The sequence below is a fragment of the Carlito syrichta genome, unplaced genomic scaffold (assembly GCF_000164805.1).
Source record: "Carlito syrichta isolate Samal-C Ts95f unplaced genomic scaffold, Tarsius_syrichta-2.0.1 Scaffold308847, whole genome shotgun sequence".
NCBI lineage: Eukaryota > Metazoa > Chordata > Mammalia > Primates > Tarsiidae > Carlito > Carlito syrichta.
Window position 1 is genome coordinate 1,772,015 of NW_007252943.1, and position 21,469 is coordinate 1,793,483.

The 21,469-nt window shown below is 38.8% G+C and overlaps 1 protein-coding gene across 1 annotated transcript in view; it reads right to left on the reverse strand.

Annotated features, from left to right (window-relative positions):
• BTBD9 (BTB domain containing 9) overlaps window positions 1–17,893 on the reverse strand; it is a 183,250-nt gene extending 165,357 nt beyond the window's left edge. The window contains exon 1 of the mRNA XM_021716591.1: window positions 17,769–17,893. Coding sequence (XP_021572266.1) covers window positions 17,769–17,893 — 125 coding nt within the window. The remainder of the gene's footprint in view (window positions 1–17,768) is intronic.
• Window positions 17,894–21,469: the final 3,576 nt, after the last annotated feature.

A 21,469-nucleotide genomic window follows, 5' to 3' on the forward strand; every position in this document is an offset into this window, starting at 1 on the left:
GAGAGGAGAGATACACATAAGTATTTTTGTCCTTGAGTGCCAAAACTGGTATGGCTATGTATAATATATTATTTCAAGGACTGTTAAAACGGAAGTGCATGACCGATTTTACTGTAGAAGCCTCTACTACAGTTTCCAAATAGCATGAAGGATTCCTAATTTCAGCACTACTGGTATATGAGATCTTGCTGCTAAAATCTGTCAATGAATTAGAACTTTAACACAACCAAAGGAGAAACCAAAATTAGCAAGATGCTCTAAGTGGCACTATTTGGTGGTCTACAGAGTCTGTTTATAGTAGGGACTGAGCACATGTGAGATAGATTCAAACCTAACAGTCTGCCTGATCATTTTAAAAGCCATTTCCCCATATGCACACTTTATGTGTTAGAAGTCCTATGCACTGCTGAAGTTCAATTTGAAACCTGTTCCCAATTCGTATTTCTGGTGGATTAGCAAGCAGGTTGGGAGGTGGAGTAGTTTGGTAAGAATTTTTTTTGCCTCCTCAAAGCTTCTTGAGAGTTAACTATTCATGACCTACTGGTAGAGCATTAGTGCTAAGCCAGTGATCAGAAAAAAAATGCCAATCCTCACACTTGTTTCAGAAATTCAAGAAAAGAAAAACTTATGAGTGGAATGAACATAAAGTAAAATGTGTACTTTGTAAGAGAGGGTTTTTTTTTAATGAGAATAAGATTTCATCATATTAATAATAGTCACTGCTACTGCTGTGATGCTTGGCCTCTTTATTAAAACAAAACAAAGCTGGCTTAAACATTTCTTCTTTCTTCTTTTATACTTTTAAAATAAAGTTTTATATATATTTTATATATATTTTATGTTTTATATTTTATTATATATTTATATATACTTTATTATATATATTTATATACATATATATTATATATATAGTTTTAAAAATCTAACAGCCTATAAGGTTTATTATAAAAAATATTCCTCTATGCTCCATTTCTTCCCCTCCCCAGAGATAATCATTTTTATCTATTTTAATTTATTATTTTAGGATTTATCTCTCACATCTTTAGGTAACATGTTTCTAACATGTTTTTCTTTCCTGTACAATATTTTACCTCCTAGAATTAAAAATAGTCTTGTTTTTTTGAGTTGAAGTCTTCCTCTGACACCCAGGCTAGAGTACAGTGGCATCATGCCAGCTACTGCAACCTCAATCTGCTGCGTTCATAAGATCATTCCACCTCAGTCTCCCAAGTATCTGGGACTACAGGTACATGCCACCATGCCTGGCAAAATTTTCAATTTATTGTAGAAAAGAGGACTCACCAAGTTGCCCAGGCTAGTCTCGAACCCCTGGGCTCAGGCGATCCTCTCACCCTGGCCTCCCAGAGTACTGGGATTACAAGAGTGACCCACCATGCCTGGACTACAAAATAGTCTTGATTTGTGTTTTGCTTAGTTTTGTATGAGCTCAACACTAAATCACTTCCTTCCTCTAACTCTCCTTTAATCAACTAAGCTCTGCTCAGGATATTCTGACACATCAGGTATTTCTAGCAATTTCTTCTTCTTGAAGAAGTCTTCTAGGCTTTTTGACCAGTTTCAGTCAAGTCTAGTTACCCTCTAAGACTGAAGCAAGCTGTCATCCTGGGATCTTCCTCGGTCATCACTCTAGGGATTTATTAAATCTCTCCTATAATAAATAGCCTGTATCCTGTATCTCACACTTTCTTCTTTCTTGGTCTACTTTCATTTTGATGGAGTACATCTACCAACAGCTTCCTGAGAAATGATTTCTGGGAGATAAAAATGTTAAGATCTTGTTTGTTTGAGTATTATCTTTAGTCTACCTTTGTATCTGACTGGTAGTTTGGCTGGGTATAGAATCTTCATTTGGAAATAGATTTCCTTCAGAACTTTGAATATATTTTCCTACTACCTGTCAAGCTTATAGTACTGCTATTGAGAAGCCTTTATGATACCTGACCTAGCTTCTCTTTCCCTTATTTCTTTTTTTTAAATTATGTCCTGCTCTGGAAACTTATAGATTTTCTCTACATTCCTAGCATTCTGAAATTTCATAATGATATGCCTTGGTATGAATCTATTTTCTTCCAGTGGGCTGGGCATTTAGAAGGTCCTTATAGTCTGGAAACACATGCAATTCAGTTTTGGTAAGTTTTCTTAAATTATTGTCACTAATTTCCTCCCTCAAATATTTTTCTAATTTTTCTTTATGAAACTGATAGTTTTGGATACTGGATCTTTTTATCTTAACCTATACTTTTATACTTTTTCTGTTTGCCATCTTTTTGACATCCTGTTCTTTCTGGGAGAGTTTCCTCAACTTTATTGTCTAGCTGTTTACTGAGTTTTCCATGTCTACCTTAATGTTTTAAATTTTTAATTATAATTCTTATTCTGTAAATGTTCCTTTTTTCCTGACCTAGGATTACCATATGCACTCTAATCTCTCTGAAGACAGCATTTTAAAAATTTTTTTTCATCTCCCTCTATAGTCCTTCTCCCCATTTGTTCTGGCCTTTATATTTTATATTAGTTTCCTCAGATGTCTGGTTGTCAAGAAAGTTGCCATAAAGGAAACTTAAAAAGCAACAGGAAATTCTAAGAATATAGTGAGGCTTATAGACTTTTAGCTTCACTTTAGGGTTACCTAAGTGGGTCAACTGTCAGGAAAATCCCATTTTCATATTCTTTAGCTCTTCCTTCTTGGGGTGGTCAGATTGTCTAGGAAGATGTTCTTAATCCCTACATGAAGATATGGGCATGACTTAGTTCTAGAAGCTAAATGGTGAAACAGGGCAGAAGTATTTGCCTGTGTGTGGGTGCAGGTATGTGTGAAGGTCTAACAGAGGTGAGTTCTCAACATACAACCACTTAACCCTTCTATGGTATGACCTTTCTTAATTGGGCCTGGTATCTCTCTTGGTTTGGAGACTCTCTATTTTACCCTCATCAGAAAATAAATTTCCAGTTTTCCATCAAGGTGGGGGAGAAGCAATGAGAGTTCTGCCAAGTAGGAGAGAGGATCTAGAGCTCTTAATTGTTTCACAAACACATACTTAAGGAATCCTCCTCATTTTAGCCCTTTTCTACCCACCTCATTCATCACAGCTTCAAAAGTGCCTGGTGCCTTTAATTCCTGAACATTTAAGGATTCAGTAGCTCAGGATTCAATTTTCTTGGGCCTGTTAAATTATTTACCACTTATTAATCTGCTTTACAGCTTCCTTTTCCATGTTTTTGCCTCCTCTTACCATTGTCTTTAGCCTTGTGGATTTGTGCCTAAAAGAAAATGGCTTTTCTGTCACTTTAGTGAGATTTTGTTCTGGAGGGAGTGAGAATCAACGTGTTCTGAAGGGAGTAAGAGTCTTCTATCACCACCTGAAACCTTAACTATTTTTCACAAGAGTATGTCCATCCCTTTGGTTATTCCTGTAAAAATAAAGGTTCAAGCAGGGATCTTTGCTGGACTCAGTTATCAAGTCTGAGATTATGGGCCTTCCAAGCTGCTGTGGCCACAAGAATAGAACTATTAAGACTGTCTGGTATTTGGGACAATAATACAGGAGATAACAACCATTTCTCCTCATTTCCTTTCCAAATTCAGCCTGAGGGCTATAACTCTTTATTCCTTCTTATCATGAAATAACTTTTCACATTGTTGCTGCTGTTCTTCCATCACTCTCCTTGTCCCATTTCTTCTACCAGGTATTCAAATGGCCAAATGGTTGTCTCAGAATTCTTAGCTATTTTATCTTCTGGACTGGTTTTCTAATTAAATGTCTAAACAAAGATATGTCCAGACAATCTCATAAATTATCACCATTCTACAGAAAGATTCAAATCATCAAGTAATTTTGTTAGCTAAATAGTCTCTCTCTCTCTCTCTAAAAGAAAGAGGGGGTGTGTTAATTCCTACTGAGTAAAAATAAAATAATTCAGCTCATCCTCATACTGAAACAGCTGCAGACAGCATTGGCTGCTCTGTTTATCTTGATAACTGTGGAAAAACACCATCTCCTCCCCTTCCCACTCTCTTTAGAACAATCACCATGCTCCAAATGCAGATGGAATGATTTAGACTTTCTGGAGCAGAGACAAGCTTGTCTGGTGTTCTTCCTGCACATCCGAACTGCACCCCACCCTTCCTTTGCTCTGTTGGCACAACCCAGTTGTTTCAGATAACAGCTGCTGCAGGGGACTTGATAGATTCAGCTGTGGGTCCCCTGGAGGCTTCCTAATGCCCCAGCTCAGTCAGCTGCAACTAAGCAGAGCCATGGGACTTGAGTGCCAAAGTAGGAGAATACGTACTGTACATCCTCTTTAATTCTTGGTTATTTCAGCAGCCGTAAAAGGATAGGGAGAGAAAGAAAAAAGAAATACCTTGTAGGTGTGGGAGCAGGGTGGGGTGGCCAAGGGTTCTAAATCAGAGGAGAGGGAGAGCAAGATGCAGGTAGGTAGGAAGAAACCTTTCAGCAAGGGTCCATTCCACTTTACTGCTTACTCTAGGGAGGCCAAGGAAATTCTCAGGCTTTTTGTTTTCTTGGGCCATTCAATGAGTCAGACAAGATTCAAAGACAACAGGAAATGATTACAACTTGATTGTCACCTTTTTGTTAAGCTAAGGACAGTTAACATGTAGGATGGCTGATCATCCAGGCTGGGACTGTCTTGGTGTTAGCACATCCCAGGAAACCACTCAGTCTCAGCAAACCAGGATAGCTGCTTACCCTGAATTTCCTGTTCCAGGCCCTAAGAGAGGCTGGGCAGCATTCACATTCCATGCAGCACCTTTCCAGGTGCTCCTGCCACACAGACACTCTTCAGCCTTTATCATGTACAGTCTAACAGACAAGGGCATTAAAAGGTCATTCTGTGTTTGACTCTCAGCAGAAAGAGAGCAGTACCATTCTGAGTGCCCCAGCTTCTCTTCTGGAGTCCCTGTCAGAAACACAAGCCATCTAGCCCACAGAGCTGAATCACAATGATGACGGCAGGTACAAAAAACACAGCTTGCCTTAGCGCCTGGAGAAACAGTGCATCCCTCAATAACTTTAAAATGCTGAACTCTGAAAAGAAGGAAGCCAAAGAAAACTCAATTACACAGGAGCTGATAATTCAGTGTGGGATTACTCAGGCTGTCTGATAGGCTCTCTCCTCCCTCTGGCCCCAGTCATTAGGCCATTTCACTGCTCATTAGCAGGGAGGGGGAAGAAGGAAAGAAGGGGAAAAGTTGAATCAGCCAATTTTTCTATTTATGAGCAGGAGCAGGTTTCCTAGGGAGGGTGTGCAAACTATTAGCTCAAGAAGTTCTTTGGTAGGGAGAGAGGATTGAGCACTGGCAGTTGTGGCACAATCTATTTTAATCATTTGGTCTCTTCTAATTCTTAAACAGAATAAACTGTTGGGTCTCTGTTTTCTCTGGTGAGCTGGCAAAATTATAAATGTTAGACAAAAAGAAAAGAAACAAATTACTAGTTAAACCACACAAGATTCTATCTTTTAAGAAGTCCTTTGACAAACACCAGAGACAACTGGTAATGCCGTCAATTTACAAGATAAATATAATTGGATGACTGCATATTATTCTTTAAAAATTTTGCAGCCTAAATTAAATATGTCTCCCAATTCAGATTAAGTATGAAATATCAACTTGGTAAAGATACCAAGAAGAGCAATCAGCTTTGGTTTATTCACTTAACTTCTCAAAGCCTCAATTTCTTCATCTGTAAGGGAAAATTAACAGCACCTAACTTTGGAAGAAACTAGTGAGATTAAATGATACCTATGTTAAGTACTTTACCAGACACATACTAAGTGCTCAATAATGATAGCTAGCATATAGTTGTTACTCGAGAATGTTAAATAAATATATTTAACGTAATTTAACAATTTTATCGAGCACTTTTAGACACTAAATATGGAAAACAAACATAAATAAGTCAATTCCTAAAAGGCCCACTGTTTTAATGCAGATAAAATTATAATACATATTAATAAATACTATTACAGAAATTCCACGCACATAGCATGGCAGCACATAGGAATGGCACATAATCCAGACACAAAAGACTAGAAAAGCCCTCCCAAATGTGATCGTTGAGTATGGAAAGATGATTTAGAGGGAATGCCAGGAAAAAAATGTATGGAGAAGGAAAATCCAGCCAAAAGAGTAATAGCATGTACAAAGTCTAGGAATATAAGACCCTGGGAGGTTGGGAAAGCTGTGGGCAGTGCGGCAGGCCTGGAGTCGACACTGAACTGGGATGGAGCAGAAGTAAAAGTGGAAACACAGGGTGTGACTGGAAGAGAACAATAGGATGGAATGACAAGATGACAGGTAAAATCAAATGTTGCCAGGGGAAAAAGCCATGATCAGAGAGGTAGAGGTTGCTGCTTCCTGTCAGTGTAAGAGAGGATCAGGTCCATTTCCAGTTTTAATTAGGGCCTCCTTGGGTGCCTCCCTGAACAGCGTTTCAGTGTTGAAGGAGTCTGGTTCAGTGTTTCTCAATGGTTGTGCATCAGAATCACCCATGCTTTAGAAGTATATGGATGCTACCTTGAGGTTGTGATTCAATTGAGAGGAGGAAGTGTCTAATGTGCAGATGGGGATTGGGAGCATTAGTCTAAATTATAATAAACACCCAGAGCCACATATAAATAAAAACACATATTTCCAAAGCAAAGATGAATTACTTTGAGGTTAATGCTGCTTTGGACTACCGAATTGCTGGTCTACCTTTTCAGTTTGCCTCCACTTACTCTTTTGGCTCTATAATGAGCTACTTCTATCATATGCCCTACATTTGAATCATGGGTTATTCCCAAGGTGCTTCAGGTGTCCATGCCTTACTCTTAAAGTTTCTGCTAGCTACTAGGCATGCCTTTCTTCCTTACTCCCTTAGTGAACCTTAACTTCTCCTGGAAAGCCAGCTCAAATGGTACATACTTTATGTAATCTCCCATGAATACTGACTCAGCCTAAGAAGTAGAATTTCTACCTTATCAAGTGCTCACATACCTTCTATTATAGCGTGTCTCACAATATGTGTAAACTATATGTGCACTTTTTGGCTTTGAGACTATGATCTTTCTGAAAGCAAAAACATTCCTTATCTTCCTTTACAAAGTACCCAGTGCAGTGTCCAGTAGAATACAGTGAATGCACTCAAATATTTACTAAATTAATTAGTCAATGTGGATAAATGGCAATTATTATAAGAACTGCATTTAAGAATATAAGAATTTTAAAAGATTGCTAAGATTTATCACAACAAATATATTTATGTGAAAGTATTTTTTAGAAGAATATAAATTACTCCCAAAGGAAAAATAATTTTCCCAAGGATACACAGAGTATAAAGCTTGATGTTTAAGACTTGGTACATATAAATCTCAGTGATTTTTTTTTTCCCAAAAGTTCTTTTTACAAGGTATCCATACACTGGTGGAATAACACTATAAGAGACATTGGCAGCCAATGAGAGAATATGGCAGCCACAGCTGGACTTGATGAGTTACAGCATAAGAAAGGAAAACCATCAGTAAAGTATCTAAATGACAACTGTCAGCAAGCTGGAGACTTGCTTATAAATATAATAGTATTAAATAACTATGGAATGATGGCAGAGGTACTCAAATATTATCACTGAGGAGAGATAAAAATTCTGCTATAGAAGAATGAAATTATTGAAATCTGGCTTTCACTCATGGGTGTCTCAGTAACAGGAAAGAGTAGCCCAGATATGTTAAAACTGAATGATCTAACAAGAAAATGAAGGAAAATATTTAAAAGACCAAAACTGTCCCAATTATTGCTATGAGAAGGCATGTATATTGCCTACTTCCAAGAAATTCATCAACATCAACCTTTTCAAAAGTTATTCCAACTTTTTTTTTTTTGAGTTGGAGTCTCACTCTGTCGCCCAGGCTGGAGCGCAGTGGCACGCTCATGGCCACCCCAGTGTCTACTTGCTGGGCTCCGGCAATCCTTCTTCCTCAGCCTTCCAAGTAGCCGGAATTACAGGCGCGAGCTACCACACCCAGCTAATTTTTGATTTATTGTGATACGAGGTCTTGCCAAGTTGCCAGAGCTGATCTTGAACCAGCAGGCTCAGGCAATCCATTTGCCTCGACCTCCCAAAGTGCTGGGATTACAGACTGAGCCACCAAGCCCAGCCAAAAGTTATTCTAACTTTGAAGAGTCTGTATATACTACACTCTAATTCTATTGGCAGGTTTATGCTTATCATGAATATGCTGAAGAAAATAGAAAGAGAGGAGATAAAATTATTTATATAATCAGAGGAGTACAAAGAGAAGGATATAAAGTGGTGTGAGAGGTATATTACCAGGAGTAAAATGGCTTGATAGGTATATTACAAAGAATAATGGGAAGAAACTAAGAAAATTTTAAAATTAGGACTGGGTGTGGTAGCCTGTAATTCCAGCACTTTAGAGGTGGAAGTGAGATAACTGGCTTAGCCCATGGGGTTTGAGACCAGTCTGAGCACCTGGGCAACTTGGTGAGACCTTGTCTCTACAATAAATAAAATTATCTGGGTGTGGTGACACATGCCTGTAGTTCCAGCTACTTGGAAGGCTGAGGTGGAAGGATCACTTGAGTCCAGCAGGTCAATGCTGCAGTAGCTGTGAGTGTGCCACTGCAGCCTGGGCGTCAGAGTGATACCCCGACTCAAAAAAAGAAAAGAAAGAAAAAATGGTGAAATTAGGTTGCATAGCAGACATTTCTCTCAGCATGATTTTCACTGCAGTGTGACAGGATCTTCTGGAATAATGGTGCTAATTTTAAATGCCCTCTTAATAAAATTTTCAGGTTGCTCTAGCTTATTAGATAGCAATTAAACCCTTGTGAGCTCTGTCATCTCTTTCTCAGGTCCACTGCAGTATGACTGTCACAGGGAATGCAGCCTGGAGAATTCTGGGCATTCAGGGGCTACGCTGGCCAGGTAAAAGATGGAAGGCCCATCATTCAAGTCATTTAAAATTGGACACAACATTAGAGAAAATGCAATGGAGCTGAGTGGGATGAACTAGAGAACCTAATGTAGCATTAAAAAAAAAATCACACTCATTGGTGCCAAGGGACATTTGGAGGACACTGTGTTTAAATTTGGGGCTCATTTTGCAGAAATGAGCATCAACTGTCCTTGATCTTGCAGCTGATTCTATACACAGGAGCTCCCTCCTAAAAATATTAAGAAAAGCACTGCCAAACTAATAGGGGACATTTTAAATCCTCAGCTCACAAAATGATTTCCTTTGCCTCCTTCTTTGGTTCAGTGATGATGATGTCATCATGCATCTGTGGTTTGTTATTTTTATTTAAACACAAAACAGACAGAAAATACATTAAAGAGATGTATAATTTTCCATGCAAATGCTTTCAAACTAACTTGCTTTATGATTAAGTGAAAATTGGTTATTTGCTTTAAATATTTATGATAAAGTGTTTAGAATGAACACTTAAGCAATTCAATCTAGGAAACAAAAAGAACACTATTCCTTGCCTGACCTTGGCAGCTAATGTGATATGACACATGTTAGCTGTGGAAGAACTTCATGTAATAAATCACATCCACAAACAGCAGTCAAAATGGTTCTGTGCCTAGTTCTGCTACCGAATCCAGATAACCTAGAGCAAATGCTTTAACCTTACCTTTTTTAAAGGTTGTCTAATAAAATAAAATGAAAAATATTGACATATCATAGACTGGAGAAAAACTAAACAAGCTGATGAATCAGAAAACACTGTTAAATCTTGAAAAGAGATGAATTTTCTCTGCTTTGAGACTTCTCCCAGTGAGTACTCAAAATCATTCAGCAAGGTACCAGTTTGGTGTAAATGAATCAAGCCCTAGGACACTGGAATCCTATGACAACAGAATTCCAAGGTACCTGGGGGACTGAGTAACCCAGTCTCCAAAGGTGTTTTCAGGACTGAGCTAAACTGTAAAACCTTTAACATCAAGGCTAATGTTGACTAGTTCATAATAATGTATTATAATAATTATGACAAGTTTTTAAAAAATTAGTTAACATTTGCTGAATACTTAAAATAGCCAGGCAATATGCTAAGCACTTTACCTGCTTTTGCTCATTAAATCCTCATAATATGAAATAGGCACTATCTCCATTCTAAAGATGAATAAACTGAGGCATAATCACAGTGTTTAATTTGTTGAAGTTTGCAAGCTTGGAAGTAAAGAGTTATGCTTTGAGCCTGGATGAACAGTAAAACTGTGATTCAGAATAATATAACTGCAGGGGAAAAAAAAAACTGAAGTAAAAACCTGACACATTTATAATCATGCCATCCATACTAGCAAGAGTAACAGGCCACTTATAACTGAAGATACAATCCCTCAAAGCCAAGTCAACCCATAAGTAACATTTCTGTGTGGTTCATATCGAACAATTTGAAGATAAATTACAAAAAAATAATTTCTGTATTTAAAAATTGGAAGAAAGCCAGGCACGGTGCCTCAACCCTGTAATCCCAGCACTTTGGGAGGCCAAGGAGAGAGGACTGCCTGAGCCCAGGTGTTCGAGACCAGCCTGGGCAACCTGGTGAGATCTCATCTCTACAATAGATCAAAAAATTAGCCAGGGGAAAGCAAGATCAGCAGGCCTGGTAGCGCGGGCCTGTAGTTCCAGCTACGTGGAGGGCTGAGGCAAAAGGATCACCTGAGCCCAGCAGGTTGAGGCTGCCACTGCACTCCAGCCTGGGCAATAGAGTGAGACTCCAACTCAAAAAAAAAAAAAAAAAAGTTGGAAGGAAAGACTGCTTACAAATTAGACAACTGCTGGTTTTCAGAAGCAAAGTTTAGAAGAAACAACAGTGGCCGGACTCGGTGGCTTAGACTGTAATCCCAGCACTTTGGGAGGCCCAGGCGAGTGGACTGCCTGAGCTCTTGGGTTCGAGACCAGCCTAGGCAACTTGGCAAGATCTCGTCTCCACAATAAATCAAAAATTAGCTGGGTGTGGTAGCGCGCACCTTTAGTTCTGGCTATTTGGAAGGCTGAGGCAGAAGGACTGCTGGAGTCCAGCAGGTCGACGCTGGGGTGGCTGTGAGTGTGCCACTGTACTCCAGCCTGGCCAACAGAGTGAGACTCCAATACAAAACAAAAAAAACAAACAAACAAAAAAAACAAACCAAAAAAAAAAAAGGAAGAAACAAGAGAAAACAGATTTTTGTTTCCATGATAATTAGATACTCCTTAAGGTATCTGGTTCTCCAGTGCTTCAGGGTGTGAAAATGCCAGTTTTACTTCTTCAGAATTAAAAGAAGAGTATGAACAGCTTAATAAGTGGACAGGTTTGAATTATCAAAATATAAAGAATGCATAAGTTAAATCCACTGAATCTGTATTTTTACCTGTCTGAAAAAGAGGATCACAAAATCCCAATCTGCAAAATAAGCACCTCCCCTTTCTTTCCTCTATCATGGCCTAAGTGTCCCACAGACATTGCTCTGCAGTTTCCTCTAGGTTCCTTTCAAGAAAAATCTATTTCTGTTTACAGATTAATACTGACAGCTATCTGGAGTCACCAAGGAACCACTCCACTTCCCCAGCACTGCGGGTGCCAGTCAGTTGACACAAGAAACAGGTTCTGAAAAGGAAAGCTGTCCCCAAAGCATACCATATAAAGCATGTATAGACTGTCTGTTTCATTACAGGGCAGAGCCAAAGAGTATATGCAAAATAGAGGCCTGACCTTTCCTTAACAAAAGAGAATTGTTGGATTTATGAATTAAAACCAAAAAATGTATTTAAAACCAAGTATTTTGGAAGTTGCTAAACACTGTAATGTTCCTAAGAGTTTCAAGCACACAACTGTGACTGAGCCCATGAAGGAAAGCAGAAAAGAATGATGAATGTAATGGTGATCATCTTATGGGGCCTTTCAGGAAGAATTTTTTTTAAAAAGCCTTCAGCTTTATGATCGTTCACTAGGAATGGAAAGAAGAATGATCTTTCTTTAAATGATATATGCTCAGTTTCTTCTGGCATTACTGTATTGTTGCTACTGCATTCTTGCTGCATTTGGTCTCTGGTTAGGTAAGGTAAGCACATGCAGTATGCTCTCATGTCTTGATGTAGAGGCCTGATGATAGTTCCATTTTTGGCAATAAGGGTTTGAGATAACTACAGCTTCAGGGGTTGAGTTGCTTTTCTTGCAGTGCACAAAGTAGACACCCTATGAAAATCCTCACCAAAATATGTTTTAAAAAATACAAACACTTGAGAACAACAGTTAATACAGATAAACAATTTCTGACTAAACCATAGACACCTCCTGATCTTGCTATCCCCTTTCAAAACTTGCTGCTCTAGCTCTGGCCCAAAGGTGGTCAATAATTTACATTAAAATAAAATAATGGAAAGATTAGCAAAATTTGGTTAATCTGCTCATCTTTTTTCATAAGCAACATATAAAAGAATTAGGATTAGAAACAGATATAATACATCAAACAGTGAAGTGGTGGCCTCTTGATACTTTACAGTTACTAAGTTTTCTTGAGCAGAACCCAGAGTATGACTTCTGACAGTCATACCACACAGCGGCTAGCCTCTGAAATGAACTGCTGCTTACCTTTAGGAGAAGAGAAGTTTCTCAAGGATGGGATCGGGCCCTCTTTGAATTCTGTAAAATGACTCAGCAATTAGATCTGGCATCATGTTTGCAGTGAGGGCTCAATAATTACTCAGTGGAAAAAATTATGAGGTATAGAAGAGGTAGAGAAAGGGCCCAGGGGTGTATAATTCTTGGAAGTTTCCAACTTCCCCAGACAACAAATAGTGCTTTCTTTATCAGTCATCAGGTAGAGTAACTAGATATGTCTATTAATGTGCAAGCTAACTTTAAAATGTGCTCCTAAATCTAGACATTCATAAGAGTTAATATGTACATCATATTGAAAGAATGTTGCACCAGAAATAGCACACACAAAGAAGACCCCTTCCTGAAAAGCTCTATGTTCAATGTTTTTCCTTCATTCCCTGTACAGTAAACTCAATTCACTGTAATAAACTTTTCAGACAGTAGAGGTGTGTGGTGGTGGTGGTGATGGTGATACAATAATAGAAAGAGAAAAAGGTGTGGTAGAGCAATATTTCTGTCAGCAATAAAAACTATAGATTCTTTGTTCTCAGCTTTTAGACACTAATAGTAAAACAGATGAAAAATCACTCCTCCTCTTACTCCACACACCAATGTTTTGTACCTCTTTCTTCATTATCACTTGCCTAAGGAACATTTAAAAATATTTTTTAATTAATCCCACCTTGAAATTTTAATACCCTAGACACTGTATATCTTCTGATGTACCGAATGTATATCTGTACTTTATAAATAAAAAGAGTGAGATTTGTTTGCCGTCTCCCCCCACCAATTTTCATCCTCTTGGGGGAGAAAATATTGTCCCTTTTAATGCATGGTCTACACTAGAGCTCCTTAATCTTTTTTTGACTCACGACTCCTTTGAGAATCTGATAAAAGTCATGAACCCTTTTCTTGTCCTCGTTCGAAATATGTACAAAATTCTACACACAAACAGAGGATTCGCTAGATCATCCCCTGGAGGCTATCCAAAGACCCCAGGCTAAGGATCCCAGCTCTGTGTGCTCTCCTGGGGTGACTGCTTACATCCTTACCCCTCTACCTACTTTCTAAGTATCCTTTGGACACAATTCATAGCTCAAGCACGGACCTCTGTTTCAGACTCAGATTCTTGGACTACTAGACATATCCCTTTAGATATCCCACAGACACTTCAACCTCAACTGTCCAATTCAGAATTTATCGTTTTCCACTCAGACCTGCTTCTGGTTTCCAACTTAGTTCATGCCACCATATCTTCCCAGTTTCCAGGTAGAAATTTGGATTATCTCTGATTCCTTTCCCCCCACTTTATAGCCAATCAATCAACAAGTGCTTCCCACTATCCCAACTTAATATTTCTAAAAGCTGTCCCTCCTTTTCAGTACTCTGTCTTCATATCTTCTGAGACATAAAAATGATATCTCTGCCTCTATTCTCATTCTTCTTCATCCAATCCATTCTTAAAACTTCTGTCTAAGGAAGCTTCTGAGAATGTAAAATCTGATGATCAATTTCTGCTTAAAATCATTTAATGACCAACTCCTGACAAAACACAAATATACAAATGGCCTTCAAGATAAAGTCCTGGATTCCTAATAGAATTTCCAAATCGCCGGCCTCTCACACTTCATTTTCAGGCCATCCCCACTGCCCACTTGATGCCCTACTAACACTGCCTGTGTGCACCTCACTCCACACATTGCCAGTTCCACATTTCTGCCATTTCTTCTGCCCGAAACAAACTTCAGCACCTTTCCTCCCCTTCTGCACCTTGTAAAGATTGCTCTTGTGAACCAAAGTTCTATGAGAAGGAATTTGGACGAGACATGTTTGTAATATTCATAGAAGAGGAGAGGTAGGCAATAAGGGGAAAGGGAGAAAGAATACAAGAAAGGTCTTGGGCAAAATCAGAGCTTTAGCCCTGGAGCCCTTCTGGTGCTGGGCTGCCTTGCTCTCTTGGCCACAGCTCTTTGGCAACCTCACCAAGTTGGGCCACTCAGATCCAATCTCCAGGAATTTGGAATCAGAAATTAGGTTCTAGCTAGCTGGTTGATGTTGCTTGAATTGGGAAGAAATAAAAATCTGAAACGAAGGCAACTTTCACTGGCCATGTGTTCTCCCTGAAGAAGGGGAAGTCTGTCTGCAGGTAAAGACAGTGTGGTGAGACAGGAGACTGGACAGCCCTGGGAGGACAACAAATATAACACTGGTTTATGACCACTTTCCAGTCCCTATTCAGTCTCTAATGGGCCTGGCCACGTTTCCTTGCTGGTTCCATCAACTATCTTTGCATCCTGATTGTAAATTCCAGTTTGTTTCTGCCAGTCTGAGCAGATTCTGTTCCCTGCTATAATGGAACTAGATTCTGTCAGCGTTAGTACAGAAGGGGCATCTAGTATGGAATCCAGATCGCCTTCTTTTGTTTCACAGCCATTATTACTCACTCAATCTGCCTCTTTGAATATAATATATTACTTTCTGTGTAAATGGGAGGGCAATCATATTAAAAGTCATAAATGTACCTCATTTAAATAAACTATCCAAGCCTCAATGCTCCAAAAAACATAAAACAGAATTGAAAACAAATGAATCTTTGCTTTGGGCTTTAAGGCTTATGAATTAAATCAGCTATTAATCAGACTTAGAAACACACTGGCTTCTTTCCCATGGTCGTTACTATAGAATTATTTTAAAGAATCAATAGAACTCACTAACCTACATGACTTTCTGGTACTTTCACTCTCTAGTTTACTCCAGAACTTATTGCTAATTACTGTAGGTCTAAAAGAATTCACAAATAAGTGACAAAAGACATAAATTATTTACAGGGCTATTCATCTGCAATGGACATCCCATCAGATTCAACCTTGTAAGTGTCACAGAACCAGTTATTTTTAAATCAGATTGTATTTTATAGGAAATAATAAAGATGCTACAGCAGCACAATAAATTTACACTAACAGCAGATCTGCATTTCATTGCAACAAATGTGTCTACTCTATTAAGCAAGTACTGAAATTTGCCCTTAACATGTCATGAAGTCAAGGGTTTCTCTGGAGATGTTTGCAAACTTGCAGGTGTCTAAGAGGCTGAGGGCCTGGTGTGGGACATTTTTAAAAAACTTTTTCCTTCCAGTTTCCACATGGGAAATGAGACTCTCTTGAATCTGAAAGGACTTGGTCTCACCTAAAAGAACCTTGCTCCTGGCACTTGTTTTTCTCATCTGAAACATTTTTTCTTCTCTGCTGTGATCCATTTTGTCTCTGCAACAGAACCGTGTTTATCATCCAGGACTTATCGCATTGCTCTTGCTGACTGACTGAGTGGTCAGCAGAAAAACAAGTTGATGAGTCTGGGATGTTGAGTACTTGGCAGCCCCCCATCGCTTTAATGGATCTCAGCAGTATTAGTTTACTGAAAGACAATCCCGTCCGCTTGGGACAATTTACCATTCTGCGTATTGTGCACAGATGAGACCTTTTATTTTGCTAGAGTTTAACTTTGGCCTTCTCTCCAAAAGACAGAGAAATTTAAACTCTGAAAGTATTCCAACAATCAGGCAGCAATGAATAAAATCAGCCTGGTGTGATTGTGATAGATGCTAAGAACACTTAGGATTATCAGGTGACCACTGGCTGGGAGGACTCAGGGAGACTGTGGCCCACCTTCCCAAGATCTTGTCCAGTGTACGACAGACAGACCCATTCTGCTCAGGGGTGTTTGTGAGAGACAGACCTGTGCAGAGGCATAGGGTAAATAAGATGGATGACTTCTCAAGGTCACTGCTATCATCATGATTCATTAATGTTGGGCAGGCTGCTGCTCTGAACTGTGTGTTTTCCTAAAGCAATAGACTCTACTGTCCACCTTCTGTAAATAATAAATCTCTCAGCTTCCCAATCTTTCTGTAATCTGCACACCAGTACATTGAAAATAATGTAAACAAGGTTAGCTCACAAAATCAGGCATGCACCCACAGTGAATCCAAGAAGCATGGTGTGGTTGTTCTTTAATGTTTTCAGCCTGTTCATATCAATACCTAAGCTATGATTACAATTAGGAAAATGAATAAAGTTTCAAAATTCTTGTACCTTTCATGCCCTTGACATTGATTTCTAATTTTTATAAAACTGAAGGGAAGTTGGGCATGGTGGCTCATACCTGTAAATACCAACACTTTGGGAGTTCACAGGTTCAAGACCAGCCTGGGCAACACGGCGAAACCTCGTCTCTACAATAAATCAAAAAATGAGCTGGGATGGTGGCGCACGCCCGTAGTTTCAGCTACTTGGAAGGCTGAGGTGGAAGGATCACCTAAGCCCAGCAGGTCAAGGCTGCAGTGGCCATGAGCAACGTGCCACTGCACTACAGCCTGGGTGACAGAGGGAGATTTCCACTAAAACAAAAACAAAAACTGAAGGGAAGATTTTTACATACTAGTTTTAGACAATCCAAATAAAACAAAAGAAGACAATTTTATCTATAGACTACAACAACAACAAATAACAATACTTCAATGTAAAACACGTAGGTTCAATTACATTTCTACATGCCCCCACCCAATCCTGTGAGAACCACACAATTCATGATCTCCTGGGCCATCAGTCACATGTACCAGCAATGAAACAAGTGTTTCTGGGCCTTGGCCTTGAGTGACAGACTTTTTAGCCATACCTTCAGCTTACTCATAACCCCAAATCTAAAGTGATTAAAATTTAAATACCACTAAAATTCTTGGGAGATTATATCTTTGTAAAAACTGCCAGTTTATTTGCTTACCATGCAGAGTCACACTCATTACTAAAAGACACTAAGCCTAATCACAGTATGATGAGGTACACCAATTTGTCACTTCCTCAGGCTATTTCTGCAGCTGTGAGTTGGGGTTTGAGTGGGTTGGTGCGGACTGACATAACCCATTTTCTAAAAATCAAACACAATGCCACAGCAACTAGAAGAAACTCCTGCTCCGTCAATCCACAGATCCTTCAAGAAAAAAATAACACTTTAAAGTATGAAGCAGAACAGGACACCTTTCTCATCCATATTTTCAGGAACAACAAATTTATCATTTTCTGTGTTTATTTTCCCTTTTAGGAGATATGTTCTTGACGTTTTCAGCATTGAGACCATGACCTACCCATCTGGTGCTAGAAGGTCCTGGAAGGGCTGCTCAGACTCCTTGGCTTTTCCCTCTCTACTCTCCACTCGGACCACAAGGATTCTTTCCAGTCTTCCTCCCAACAATTTCCCCAAATCAGACATGATTTCTAACACTTTCTACCTCTGACACACCCAAAAGTCTCCCACTCCAGTCATAAGGATCTTATACTTGCCATGAAACAAGTATAGCAAAGGTATGTCAGGTTCTATGAAATCTCTCAGCTGGACTTCCTTCTCCTCGTTTCTTTCTCCATGCTTTCGTTCCCCTCCCACTGGCTTCTCTGTGTGCCCTGCAAGCCTGTATGTCCTTTTCTCTGGTGGCAGGGTAGAGTGGAGTCCTTCTATTAGCTTTTCTGCAGCTTGAGGGCTATTGGCTAACACTGTGGTAAACTGCATCAAGAACTTTGGGACCATCATTTGACAAGGACCTTGGTCCTTGGTGGCTACTCTCCTCAGAAAGCTACTCATATTCACAAGAGATCAGGAGAGTAAAATGTACCAGTTCACTGTTTTCAGTGATTCCCTGAGCAGCACTGAAAATAATCTAAGATTCAGAAACATTTCTAATAACTTGATGAGTAGACAGACTGTACATTTCAAGTAGTATTATATATAATAACTAACAGATTACTCATGCCACTCTGTTGCTTTTGGGACAGATTATTTTGTGCGCTGATCTAGCTCTCTCTGTGGCCCTGAATTAATAGATTTAAAATTCACTGAACATAGGAATTATGATTAAATCATCTCTGTATTTCCTACTTTTTTAGAATATTACTTAAGTGTCCATTATATATTAAAGGAAACTTAGCATGACAGTTTCCTTTTTAATGAAATGATAAAATATGCAGTAGTGGGAGGTACATATAAAATTGTTAATAGTGATTTAAAATTCAACTTTAAAAGTTAATATAAGCCGGGCTCGGTGGCTTAGCCTGTAATCCCGCGCCTTTGGGAGGCTGAGGTGAGTGGATTGCCTGAGCCCGCAGGTTCGAGACCCACCTGGGCAGCGAGACCTCATCTCTACAATAAATCAAAAAATCAGCCGGGTGCGGTAGCGCATGCCTGTAATTCCGGTTACTCGGAAGTCTGAGGTGGAAGGATCGCCAGAGCCCAGCAGGCGAGGCAGAGCCCAGCAGGCGAGGCTGCGGTGGCCGGGAGCGGCCACTGCACTCCAGTCTGGGTGACTGAGTGAGACTCCAACTCAAAAAAAAAAAAAAAAAAAGTTAATATCATTAAAAATCAAAACTGAGAAAGGAATATATAGATATCAAAGCAAATAACATTTAATTCTGCTTCCATGCCTAGCATCTTTCTAAAAAATAAGCTTTTTAAAATATCAACACTCAAACTACCATAAGGGTAAGGCAAGATAGCACAGTAAAGTTATAATCTGTAAACTTCAGAGCTAGAGTTACTAACATTCAGGAATTTCTAGATAATCATAAATATTGTTACTTAAAAACTGAATATATATTTTAACTGATTATATCCTAATTAAAGAAATTATCTTCCTGAGGAATCTCATTTTTAGCAAAATCAATACAATGAACAAACCAAATAATGAAATGTTTTCCATTTAGAACAAATTAGTTGAAAAACAAAGTTCTGTGTGCATTCAGACAGATTATCCACTCCTAACGCCCCCCCACCCACCACCACACACACATAATAGAAACCTATAGAGAAAACTAACCCTGCATAGAAATCAGCATGGAATCGTTACCTTTTATGTGGCCCTGAAAGCACTGATAGACCTATGGATATAATATACCTCCTATGTCTTAGAAAAGTAGTATTTTTTTCTTTTCCTGACTATAGTGACAAGGAAGAGGAGTCAGAGTTAGCAGCAACATTTTAGTGATCTTTGGAACACAATGTCCAAAAAACACAAGGCAGTCGCTAGGAGCAGCTGAGATGTGATAGCCATCACTCTGGAGACTTGGGAGGGTGAGAGGATGAGGGAGGCTTATAGTTGTCTTTCATATTTTCTTGCTTTTAAGGCAGGAGTTTGGGGAGAATCACTCTCAATATTCCTTCCATCTATGGAATTCTAAGTCCCTTGATAAAACCAGCACTGAAGGAGAAAGTCAGGAGGCAAGATGTGCCAGGACTAGATAAGTACCAAGAAAGTTAATGGAAGAAATGCTGTTGAGTTGTCCACATGAGCCCTTTCTTAGAATATAAAGCACTGACAATCAATGTAATAATAAAACATAAACTTGGTCAAAATAATGTCCAACAGGAACTGGGGAAAGGCTTATTTGAACAACTAAATTGCCTGTATCCTGCTTTTTATTGGCATTCAATAATTTTTTTCTTGCACCTCCGCACCCAGCATCAAATATTTATTGGGCAATCATAAGATGCATACTATTGTGCTAGGGGCTTGGCATTAAGAAGTTTTAGTGTGAGTCAGAAAGTCTGTGCCTTAATGGTGCTTACAATTTTCTAGGAAAGTTCCGGCAGAACCAAATTCTAGTCATTGCATTCAGTAACTACAGAGGATAGGAGGTCACTAAGCACCTAAAGTCAGACAGCTGAAACTGGCAACAACGTCTTCCAGATTGTTGTCTATCACTGCTAACCATAGTATGGAGGATTACCAGATATTTGAACTCTGGCAACACTATGAGACCTTTTCTTGCTCAGGGGAATTTAACTATCTGAATTATTGAACAGACTTCTTCAAGGGAGACAAGGTCTGTGGAAAGGGCAAGTTGGAAAATTCAGCCATGGTTGGGTTGCTAGAGATGAACACACATACTGCACACTGTGCAACTCCAGTTCTTTTAAAATAGAAGCAGTATTTTTTGGTCAACTGTTTATGACTAAACTAAACATGTGAATTTGGACTTAGCTAAAACTTTTCCAAAGCAATTAACCCTCAGCCAACCAAAAAAAAAAAAAAAAAGACAAGTAAGGGTAACTATGACAAGAAAAGAAAGCCAAATCTGCAGTCTTACATGTGTTGTTCAACACAACCAGAAAGTATACCCAAGAACTGGGAGCAAAAAGCAAACTCCAAATTATTCCTTGCTGCTTAATGTGTATGGAAAAATTTCCCATGTCACTTTTTTTTTTTTAACACAGAAGTAAATAAAATTTAGGGAGGGAAATGCATGTGAACAAAGGTTCAGAGAAAATTATTTAAGCGAAAAAATTGCAAGAGTTACACATGTAGAGTTGGGCTAAGGACCAGCCAAGTAAGGACCTGCCCTCTACAAATAATATTGAAGGGTATTACAAGAATAAGGAAAATTTTTTGGTAATATTTATTAACATTGTAGGAAACAAGAAATTGAGAAAAAAATAGGATTAAAATTAAAGGAAGAAAAATCCTAAATGCCAGAACTTTCCCACAGCTATATGATATAAATATGATGTATAGAGGTTACTATATAAAACACATACACCTCAAATGATAGAGGCATGTAAGTTAAACGGAATGAAAGCTGTAACAAAATTATTCTAAATCCAGAAACATGAGCTGTGTTGACTCTCTGATAAAAAAAGGAAATCATTATGTAAATCATTAACCACCAAGAAACCTCCTAACACCCTACAATGCACATCAAATTTTATTGCAATTGTGTACAAAGAAAATTAGAGACAAGCTGATGTATTCTGATATCATTCATTTTAGCTAGTCTACACACTCTGGGTACTCGAGAGCTC